The sequence below is a fragment of the Cupressus sempervirens genome, chromosome 1 (assembly GCF_028749045.1).
Source record: "Cupressus sempervirens isolate cs-2001-9-10 chromosome 1, ASM2874904v1, whole genome shotgun sequence".
Classification (NCBI taxonomy): domain Eukaryota; kingdom Viridiplantae; phylum Streptophyta; class Pinopsida; order Cupressales; family Cupressaceae; genus Cupressus; species Cupressus sempervirens.
In genome coordinates, this window is record NC_143118.1 from 13,663,892 (window position 1) to 13,676,194 (window position 12,303).

Here is a 12,303-nt window from a genome sequence, read left to right on the forward strand (position 1 = left end):
GAGCCTTGTGATGTCATCAAGACAACTCACAAGAGTGCACAAACTCCTAAGTGTCTCAGAAATAAAATAATGCAAAATAAATAAATAATGCATTAACCTAAGTAAACTTAAGTAAGTATTATAAGTAAATACTTATTTACACCAACACTTAGCATATTAATCTTCAAGTAAGTAGACATTTTCCATTTTGCTAATTAATTCATGCTTATTTTGCTGTTTTGATGCATGTTTAGCTTGATGTTACATACTTGTTGATTTAGATGCCATTAAAAGTGCATTCTCTTTAAACATGATGAAAAGTCTCATTTTTATACATTTGTTTTTTCTCCTAATTCCAAATTCAAGTTTGCATGTTGAAGTATTTTGCTTGTTGACATGTTTAAATCTAATACCTAAGGTATGTGTTTATTTTGTGCTTGTTTTCTTTGTTTGTTTGCTCTTTTTTGTTTTTCTTCATTTGGAAGAAGTTGCAAGATCTTTCCCAAGAACTTGAGCACATTTCACTTCACTCCACCTTCCATCATCGCATGCAAGTGCATCATTTCATTTCATGTCAAGGCACATTGCATCTCATTCTCTGCATGCAATTATATGTAAACTCACCCTCCATTTGCATTTACATGCAATCTCACTTTTCGTTCCGATTTGCATGTCGCATATATGTCATTCACTTTTCATGTAATGACATCTTAAAAACCCGTTTTTGACTAAAAGTCACTCTTTAAAAGTCGAAATTTTTCATTTGCACACATTCCCATGCATTCAACATTCACGCCTTAAAGCATATCCATAAACACTCACTTTTACCTCATGTTTCCATCTTCTCAAGCCATATTTCAGCCCTTGCATATGCATGTTATCTTCTTTCAACATTATCACACTAAATCTTTGAAGTGTCTAATCCATGCTCCAAAACTTTGTTGCCGATTAAAAATCAAAGTTTTTATGGAAGCAATATCCTTTGATGATGTGTTTACATTTTGAAATTTTCATGTTGCAGCACAAGCGCAAGAAATGCCCTCATCCACAAAATCGAAAGGAAACAATGAAATATTAATATGATAAAGAATTGACTCATACAACTCCATCTCATGTCGTGTCTATTCTTGATAGTGTGTCAGATACAGAGATCGGGCATGTGGACATGATTAATTTCTTGCGAAGAATAGAAACTCCTGTTAATTATGAAATGAAACGCATCAAAAGGAGTAATATTCATTTGGTATACACATTTCCTATGGCTGCCATGGAACCAAAATTTGTTCTAGGATGTGCAAAGCATTTCAGTCCAAAATCTAAAATGATCAAGGATGCAGATGGTAATGTCATTATTAGTCTTGATTATGATGTTATTGAACAAATTCTCAAAGTACTACAGAGTGCAGAATGTGTGGATTTGAGAAAAGAAGCATCTTTGGAAATATGGAATGAAAACAAGGGAAATTATCAAAAATATTTTAATTTATATTGGTTGGATTCTGAGAGAAACAATTTCTCAAGATGGCCTAAAACCATTCATAGATCCAGTTTCAAGCCAGAATACAAAGAAATGATTACTCTTCTCACCAGACTATGCAGTCTCAAGGATTCTAGTGATTTTGAACCATGGATTTACAAGTTCATTTTTCAAATCATTAGTAATAAGGAACATATCTTTTGGAGAGAGCTTATCAACACTACGCTTTGTGAGCAGCTACTCAATGTAGGAACATCAACACCATTCTACATGAATTCTTATCTTGTCTATATTGCTGCTACTATGGGATTTTTTTCAGGACTTTCAACCAAAGAAGACCGTCTTCAAGATCCAGTTTGGGAGTATTATGATCAGATTACTTTGACAAATAGTAAGTATCACTATAGGAGAGTTAAAGATGCGTTCTTTGGACATTTTCGGTGCTTGTTTGATAAGCAATTGTTTGTCAAAAGAGTGTCTGATGAGACTTGGGATAAGGTTAATCAATATGGTTGCATCTTTATTTAGTTTCCAACTTTTACCTATTTGAGAGTTGGATATTTCAAAGGGGAACCATATACCTAGTTATGCTACTAAAATGATCATTCTAATGGAATTGGCCAAACAACTCATGGAGGTTCAATCTGATCAACGTACTATGCATAGACCAGATTTTGGTATTTCTTCTAGTAAACCCTTGGTGATCGGTCATTATATGATCATTTCTGTACACAAAGCAAAAGCCATAGAAGCAAAACTTCCATTGATTACATTGAAGAAGTTCAAAGCCAGATATGATTAAATTATGGAGAGATGAATTCAAAAATTAAGAGAGCATTTACTCATGTTCATCGAATAGAAGATGTTTGAATTGATATCCGGAGAGAGTTGGATATCATGAAAATGGATTATTGCAGGTTAACATTGCAACCGATTATTGATCTTAATATGCTTGAAATTCCGTCTGATTTTCAATTAAAGATTATGGTAATATTCTTGATCTAAAATATCATCAGGCTGGTTTTGATAAACGATACTCTTTTCCCATTCAATGGCAACAAAAAGAAGGTACTTCTATCCTTGATCGATTTCAGTCCATCTTGGCAAACACTAACAAGTGGTTGAAAATCAAAGGTCTCGAAAGGGTCAATCCAAAGTTAGGCTTGGATTGTGGAAGTTTTGGTCTGCCTGGAAGGAAGTCACAATTAGAAATTGTGGGCAAAGATGGTGCATCTTCCTCTGATGTAAAGAAATCTCTCAAATTCAAATTGAAAGGTGGAAAGAGATTTAAATTATCTTACACCTGAACAAGTTCAAGAGTCAGAAGGAGAATTAGATGAAGGACCTGATGGAGAAGATGAGGAGGAAGAAGGAGAAGTCATGATCATATCTCCTTTGCGACCTACACAAACTCAGGGACCATGCATGCAGGAAGTACTTTTTTTGGTGAAATAGATGATGATGTGGATTCATTCTCCATTGTCTTCACACCTACACCTTCTATCCTAACCTAAAGTAAATACATTGACACTTTCTATATCTTCAGCAGCTCCCATTTTAATAGCTGATCAGTACAAACACTTAGGGAATGTGTTTGAGGAATTCCAACCTTCACAGAAGGTCAAGTTTCTCAACTTGATACATCCCTAATTGGTTTTGAGTTGTGCATGACAAAATCCTTCTATCATGCACCTATGAAATCAGCTGTACAAATTGAATCATGCTCGGTCACAACAGAGATACAATCAGGATCAATGCCAATTGTCTCCACTTTAATTGTTTCTGCAGATGAAAATTTCAGTTTGCTTGCATGGTTGAGCAAGATTACAAAAGAGAAGAAAGGTTGTGGTACCCCCATATGACCTTCCTATTAAGAAAACTAAGTCTAAGTCTTTGAAAGATAAGATTGTTTCTAGGATCATAGTTGATCCTGAGAAAACTAAGTTTGTAGAAGTTGCTGAACCATTGGTGGACAAGCTAGTTGAAGAACTTGGTCATTCTAATTACAAGTTCACTAAAGTGGAACTTGGAAAGCAGTGACGTCTGGGATGTTTACAAGATGCAGTTGCCAATGTGTCGAAGAGTAATCATGAATTATGGGAGAAGAAAATCAGATCAATCAGGAGGTTGTTAGTTTAAATGAGGTCATTCCACAACAACTCTTACAACATGTAGTTGTTGTATCCCAGACACCTAAAGAGAAAAGGATAATAGAAGCTGCAAAGTCTTGGATAGGAGAAGTCATTTTTGAAGGAGTATAGGCCATTGCACATACAACCAATGTCCTTGGATGTATCAAAAATATAGAAGAAATGGTACATGCTTTGATTGTATCTTTCCTTTAGGAAGCTAATACTTTGAAAGAAATTTTGAATGACTGGGATGAGATCACTAAATTTGATCTAGATGCCATGGTTACGTGTGACGTTCTTCCGTCTTGTGAAATGTTCTATAGATATCATGGACTCATGGGTTATAAAGAAGAGACACTAAGAAAGCTTGTAATAAAGTTACAGATAAACTTATAAGATTGTCAGGCAATAGAAACTGGAATCATGAGCAACTTGGAACAAATGGGATGTCAAATTCTTGATGAACATGGTAACTTGGTTGCAGTTTAAGAGATGACTTCAAAATATACAATTAGGCTCAATGCTGATTTAGAATCTGAAGATTTTGGTTCCCAGACAATGAACATGTTTGCTTTGTACAAATCTTTAGCAAAACACTTATAGGATTCTCTATTCACGAATTCTAAGATTGTGAAATCAGTATATGCCGATGCAATGAGGATAGAAGCCATTTCCAAGACAATGGAGATTTTGGATCTTCCTACAGTGCGTGATGTCATCCTCAAATTCAAGGCACTAAAGAACAATTTTTAAGATTGTTATTTTGTTTTTATGTTTGTAGATTGAAGAGGATGTACTGCGTGAAATTTTGTAATTACATATAATATGATTTGCATGTATAGTAACATGTAATCCAATAATTTCTCTTGTTTGTTAGACCAAGCCAAAGTTGATTGAGTTGCTCCCACTTTTTCATCCCTTTTCTCAACTCCTTTGCCTATATAAAGGAGTGCTTTCTCATTGTAAAATCATCTTTTATTAATGTATGCAAGAGAGGTTTGGAGAAATTGTGCAAGCATAACTTTGATTGTGTAGCGTCATTTTGAAAGAAAAGGGAATACAAAGAATCAAATGAAACTAAATTTTGATTGAGTGAAATTGTTACTTGTGCAAGTTAGAAGCTTTGACTATGATTTGCATTTGTTATCTTTGATTCATGTGTTTTTTGCATTCTTCATAATTGAGCATAAAAAGAATTAGGAAGCAATTGGAGTCAAAGCTTTGACTGGGAGCAATTGTAGAGTTATACAAACTAGAAGCTTTGGTTGTAGCTTATATCTCTTTGATTCACAAAGTAGTTAGAATACTTTACTTCTGGAAGTACGTGCCCCCCACTAGTAATGATTATTTTTATAGAATAGATTACGATCGGACTTAGAGCCAAATTGGTATACTTTTAGCTAGCCTTTGAGTTAGCGTGAGTCTATTGATATCACCGTCTACAACTCTAGATAAGTGTAGTTCAAGGTTTCTTCTTGCCCGTTACTCGCTCTGTGAGTAAGTGGATTGTTTTTTGAAAGTTAAGAGGAAAGAATATTGGTAATACCCTTTACAAAATCTCTCAACTTCTTTCTTACCTTGAGTTGATCCAAAGAATGGTGAGAAGGGGGAACCTTCCCTTTAAGGTAGGAGAGACTCTGTCTCACACGCTGTGGTTGGTCTACCTATTTTGTGATTGGATTTTACCCAAAACTGTTAGTTGCAAAATATCCACCCAACATGATGAAATGTCAAACCCTTGAGTTGTGAAAGAAATTGATGTTTGATTAAGCCATAACTGGTTGGGTTTTTTCACATCCCTTCATCCTCGTTAGACTTGTCATTCTAATCGTGCCTTCGTCATTAAGTCTAGGTCCTCGACAATTTCCTCTGTCCACTTTAACTTTTATCTAATTCTTTTGGACTTTTCCATCCCTTTGTGCCTTTCCATCCATCCCTGGAAACCCAAAACCCTGCTTTTCCACTGTCGTCCTCATCACTTTTTGACATCATGCATCCCAAGCAATCTCCATTCATGCTAATGTCATGCTTTGTTGACATCATGCATTCCAAGCAATTCTGATTCTGTTTCTTATGAAGCTAAATTGTATTAGCATTTTGGGTGCATGTAAATATGAGTCATACATACAAACTCCACCTTCCCTTTTGATTTGTCTGTTAATATCAATTTGTCTTCATGTGTTTTCCTACGGAAAGTAAATACAGTATGAGGCCCTTTGAGATTATGGAGCTTTGACAGGTATTAACTTGTTTCTATTGTCAAGACGTGTCAAACAATTGGTCAACTTTATTTTTAATCTAGATCCATCTTTGCAGAATTTTGATTTTAATTTGTTATCCTGTTGCTGCACTATATTTATAAAGTTAAATCATCAATTTATTTACCAAACTTTCATGCACAGCTGCTTTCATTTTCTTTCTAATTTGTTTCTATTATATGGCTTTCTTTCATTGTGAAGTATTGTTGGTATTCCTAAATGATGTTTTCTTATAAAGTTTATCCAGGTAGGCATCCAGTATTTGAATTTTGACCATCTCAATTACTCATGTTTCTTACGCCATTTTGTGTGAAGTGTTTAAAACTACAACTGCATATGCTCTTTATATATTAATTTTCCTGATATTGGACGAACATGGACGGAGAGATGTTTTGAAAGAATTGACATATTTATCAATTTGAAATGCAGGTTTTTATTCCACTCATACAGAGCTTGGATTTGATAAATGTTCCAACAGCTCGAGCAATAATTATATGGATGGTTGGTGAGTATAGCTCTAGTGGGACATTGATTCCTAAGACTGTGCCCACTCTTCTACAGTACTTAGCTGCATGCTTTCCAACAGAAGGATTAGAGTCAAAGTTACAAATACTGAACTGTGCTGCTAAGGTACAACTAACCGTACATGTTATTTTCTTGTTTGTGTAAGCACGAGGGTGATAAAGAGACAGACTCCAACTTAAGTGCTCCTGTACTGTAAATACAGGACTTAAAGAGCACTCCATATAAATTTTCTTTGGCACTTGAATTTTCTTGTAGTTATTTCTTCATTTGTTTTCATCATTAATTTACTGGATAATTTGCTATACCAGTTAGATGCCCTTAAACATAGCATCTTCAAGATCTGGAATCTATTTCATCACTAATGAAAGACTAGGGTAGATTTGACATCTATATGGTAACTTTTGTAACATTGGTCTCTAGTATTTCAAAATTCTCTATAATTATAAATTATAACAGCAAAAACATCTTGGGAAAAGAAATCAGCAAACAAAAATTAAAAGCATTATTTAAAATGGGAAAAAATTTAGAAAATTCAAATTTAAAAAAAGGGTAGAAAAGAAGATAAGAAGAAAGAACCTGCTTTTAAATCTAAAGGCATTTTAAAATCTTAGAGATGTGAATAACAAATAAAAATTATACTTTAGTCCATGAATGGTGGATCATAAGTTTTTTCATTGACATTCATATCATAATTGAAAAACTTGGACTCGGCAGGCCCGAAAAATTTAAAAACTTAGGACTTGGCAAAATCCTGGTAAAAGCTTGCCAGTAATTTCACAAGAAGATTATCGAACATTTAAAATTAGGCATTTAAAAAAAATATTCTTCAATAACACATATACTTTAAAAAATAGCTGCAATGCTGACTGGGTTCACCACCTCCTGGTTAGATCAGTGGGTCAGGGCAAGTTGATGAGAATAACATATTAGGCAGACCTTACACAAACTCTTCTACCATCAATCTGAACATCTTAAACTAAAACACCATTGAAGCTTATTAACATGATAGCAAAGATGTTGCTTGTAGATACACCTAAAATGATTGATAATGGCTCTGATACCACTGGTCTGAATTATTTTGTGAATTCTGAGACAATACCAAGAGAAGAATTAATGGTATTGCAAAACAAACTTTTCATTTAACCCTTGTACTCCCATGACTCGGGAAATAGTAAGCTGCAAAGCATAGGGCACTTGGGGAGGCAACTGGGGAGCGGGCCCAGTTACTGTTTCGCTTATGTTTGATTAATTAAAGTTTTGTCAAAATACATGCATTTTCTACATAGTGATGTGCAAGTGTATGCTCATTTTGTGCTTTTTAGAAAAAACACATGTTTGCAATGCAGAAAATATCAAAAGCATTGATCTTACATGGGAGCTGTACCACTTAATATTCAGAGGGAGGTTAATCTCATTGCCTTCCAACAGTTTGTTATAAATTTGCCTTTCATTTTGGGCATGGAGAGTCAATTTTTGAAAGACAACTCTGTTAACCAACATATCTTTGGCAACTCTATTGGGGAAAAGACAAAGATTTCATTATAGTTGCCTTTATCTATATTATGTTTCTGGATGGTGTTCACGCATGACAACATTTTTCCGGTACTTAAGCTGGGCACACCCTGAAAAAGAAGACACAATTCCACAGTTGAACACCCTTGCATGGAGCCAAAGAAGGAATGCTGCTGATTACATGTGAGCAAATACTATGTTAGAAGAAGAGGAAGATTAAGTTAGAGTGCCTGTGGCAGTATTTAAGAGATACGAATTTAAAATTTAAGATGTTTCTAACTTGTTTGCACTTGCAACAACATTTGCTCCTTTATTGAGCCTATTGTGTGGGTCATTAGAAATTTTGATACTGACTCTCCCAACTTTTGAGAGATTAATAAGGCCTTTGATAGCATGTTTGGCCAGATTAAGTAAGCTATTCATAGTAGGGACCCCAAATCGGGATTTTATGAGGAGCATCTTAAGCCTATTGTGATGTGATGTCGGAACATCATGAACACCCTGCTTCCTATGGAAGTTCTATGCTTTCAATCCCAAATGGTATGCACCTAGACTTGAGAGAGTGGCTCCATCTAGTGATGAAGAAGTGTTTCTCAAATCTCAAGTTTTCAATTTAAATTTCAATAGTGAAGTAAATCTCTTATGATAATCTCTTCATTACTTAATAAGATATTTTTTGGTGTTCAACTTAAGTGAAGGATAACTTCTTTAAGGCTCTTGCTAAAATGTTCATTGGAGATGATGCTACTAAACTTCAGGGTTAATGGCTTGCATTCAACTATCTTGGTGGTCCAACCTTTGGTGGACCAGAGGCAAGGATAAAAAGAGCTATGTTAGCTCAAATTGATACTATTGAATGGTGGACGTGGCATGGTAGGGATGCTCCATAGATAAGAATACTTGTTGTTTGTCTTTTTTCATAGGCTGCTAGTGCTTCTACCGCGGAGAGGAATTAGTCCACATAGATTTTCATCCAATTAGTCAAAAGAAAACTTTACCTAGGTGATTATTGGTAAACAGATTTGTCTTTTAAGAAAACAAATAATCAAAAGCCTCTATTCCCAAATTCATAAGACAAATACAATCTTCCAACAGTTGAGGAACACTATCTTCTTTAATTCCTCTTTGAATTTTAGTAAGGTTCAGCTCCCTTATTAGATTTTCAATGAAAACACTCTTAAATAAGGAGTGCTTTTAACCAGAAAGTAATAAGGCTTCCCATCTATTCTTGGATAGAGGGATAGTCAAATAGAAACAACTAAATAAATCAAGAACTGGATAAAACGGAGAGAACGCACAATTTCTCAATCAATTGCTTATTCGAAAGAAATATGACATAAAAAGGTTATCTAACATATGCACCATATAAGTATCCAACATCAAAAAGAGACCCAATAATCAATACCAATTCAATACTAAACCGACATAGAACAATCCAAAGCATACAATCCTTGAATATATATGTATAAGATCTTTTTCATCCAAAAACAATCCTTTTCTGGTATAATGCTGAAAAACTCGAAACATTCGCACAACAACCAAACTAGATTTATAGTTGACAATATGATATCCATCAAAAACTGCACCGCCTTAACACTACTGAGTTTCTATCTTAAATAAAGTAATGTCGAGAATCTCCATCAAAACCCGATTTCCAGACAGTTTAAAAACAGTTAAAATAACCAAGTTTTTCAACGGGTACGCAGACCCCAGAAGTAACTGATTTAAAACTAGAATTGGAAAATAACATAAAGCAAAGATTCCCTAAATAGAATCATCATCATGCTTCTTCAACGACTCTTCTTCTTCATCATCGTCTTGGATAGGGGGTCCCTGTGCAAGCTTCCAGACTCTATATGCACCTATGAATTCTGACATGGCGTTCTTGTTTGGGCCCTTTATGCTTTGCAAGCGATTTTTCCACGTGTCCCTGTGTTGTTTCATTTTGGTGACTCCATCTAAATATTTTGGAAGTTGTTGGCTACACATGTTGATGATAGTTTCTATTTTAGCAAGTTTAGTAAGATCTGCCATGGCTAAGTCCTCTCCGTCTTTTATTGCCTTTACGGGTTCTTTATATTGCTTAACCAGTGTTTCCACATTTGAACCTCCTTCTTTGAAAGGTGTCAAAGGAGTTGAATTGATGGTCTGCAAATCTTTGTTCATGCTGTCCTGAATTGCTTTGAATTCCTTTTCAAATGACTGAATGCAGGAAATGCCAGAACTATAATTATAGACCCACCAAGCTATGTTCTTTCACAATAAATAGATCAACCCTGCATCAACCAATTGAAATGGGTTTTCCTCCAGGAATTTATCCAGACCATATTCCTCCACATCTGCTAGCTGATAATCTTTTAGATTATGTTTTCCATACTATTATTTGTATACGAGCCTCACCTATCACCACTTCAGCAAGAGTAAATATCTTGTGCAAGTCCCGTATAAACTTAGTAAGCAGATTCATCACACAGTCTATCCAATTATGGATGATAGAGATTATGGCCTTCCCCTTCTTTAGGTCATTCATTAGCCGTTGATTCTCGGGTGCATTGGGATCAAATGTGGGCTGAGACGAACTATCAGCCGCTAAACCCTGCGCTACTAATGACCTTATATATTCCGCCATTGTATGGACTTCTGCCTTAAATTTCCTCTTCTAAACACCATCCTTTTGTGATTGCAGGATAATTTGCTTCATGGATGATTCTACCTAGTGTCCCTTTGTCTCCCGATTGATCACTCCCAAATTGGTGTGAGTAATCTCAAAATTATTCAAATCCAACGCACTTGTATTGTCCTTGTGATTATAAGTGGCCACCTTAGCAATGCTGTTTCTTGTTTCCTGGTCAAACACTATCCTGGCTGAGCTCTTAGTTCGTTTGGATTTTGGGGCTCTGGTAGTATATTTACTCACAATGTCGTTGATGGGAAAGCAAACTCGAACTAGGCTCCTCTTTTTGTTAACTGAGGCCACCAACCAATTTGGTGTAGAATCACGAACTTTTTGAGATTTGTTGCCTTTAATAGAGTGTTCAAATTTTCTATGCTTTGAGGAGAGGTGCCCACAGTCATCTGGACCCATTGAAGATTATCAATGACTACAGCACCCAACACTCGAATCCTTGTCAGGTTCACCATCAACTTTGACAGCTTCACTAGACCCAACAAGCGTTGCCATCCCGGTCCTGCTCTTAGAACAAGCTTTTTGCACTAAGGGAGGATTATTGCTCTACGTCTTATTAATCCTTGCTGATCTTCTACTACCTATAGATTTGGAATGAACATTAGAATAGGAATCAATTGATTTTCCAGCACATTGGGTCTTTTTCATTATTAGCCAAGAATTCTTTCCTTCAACCATGGTCTTTGTTCTTTCAAGAATATTGTCTTCTTCCTCAGAATCCCAATTTATAATAGCTTTGCTAGAAATCAAAGACTTAGTTATTTGAGTGCCTGTTAAATATGATTTATCTTCTTTAATATCAGAGACATCTGTATGCAAATCTAAATGGAAGAGCTTAATTTAAGAAACAGTGAGCCTGCTATATTCTCTCCTCCAAACCTCTAGTTCATCTGTATAGTCCTCCCAAAAATCTTCAATATCAGGAACGTGAGAAAACTTCACCTGGGATTCAAACAAGCGATGAGATATCCTTTTACTATCAAAGTTTTGCCTAGCATGATATGACCCAAGATGAAAGTTTATTAAATCTGAGCTTATGCATGTAGCATCCTTCATACTCCTGCAAGTTAATTTGCCTTGTTTGAGCAGGAAAATGACATTAGAAACCTCATAAGTGGAAAACTTGTTTATGACTGAAATTAATTGTCGAGATACCTCCACCAAGATGAAACAATCAAGGGCAAATGTAGGGAGTCTTAAAGTTTCCTCATCGAAACCAACTATCCTTATGTAAGTGAACTTGGGGAATAGGATGTAAATGTTACCAAAAGCTTGAACAAATTTCCGAGATTTAGAGGAGAATCTACGGTGAGGAGAACCTTTCATTTCAATACACAATTTTCTTGAGGAAATGTCATGAACCTTCTTGAAACTTTCTAAGACTATGTCTCTATGTAACATAGGGTAGTAATTATATATAGTGATGTTTTCTGTCCAGGGTTCATAAAGTAGATACTGCAAATCTTGAGTACTAGCGAGCATATATGTCAAGTATGAAGACATAGAAATGATAAATCCTTCTTCATGCTTAAATCTCATCTGAGCTGGTTTCTTAGAGAGGTAGCAATCAATTCGGACTAGGAATTGGGACCCTTTCAAAACAATTTGAATATAAAAATACATCCACTCTTCAAAAGAAGACACATCCGGAGAACCACAAATTCGGTGTAACAACACCATGACATCATGAACCTGTGAGGTCATTTGACCTTTCTTGAGAATTTTAGGTAATCT

General features: G+C 35.4%; 1 protein-coding gene across 2 annotated transcripts in view; it reads left to right on the plus strand.

Annotated features, from left to right (window-relative positions):
• PAT2 (protein affected trafficking 2) overlaps positions 1-12,303 on the plus strand; it is a 194,888-nt gene that overhangs the window by 139,482 nt on the left and 43,103 nt on the right. The window contains exon 7 of one of the 2 annotated variants that reach the window (XM_089815975.1): positions 6,276-6,476. The exons of the other annotated variant lie outside the window; for it this stretch is intronic. Within the exon in view, the coding sequence (XP_089672101.1) occupies positions 6,276-6,476 (201 nt within the window). The remainder of the gene's footprint in view (positions 1-6,275; positions 6,477-12,303) is intronic. 2 annotated transcript variants of the gene reach the window in all.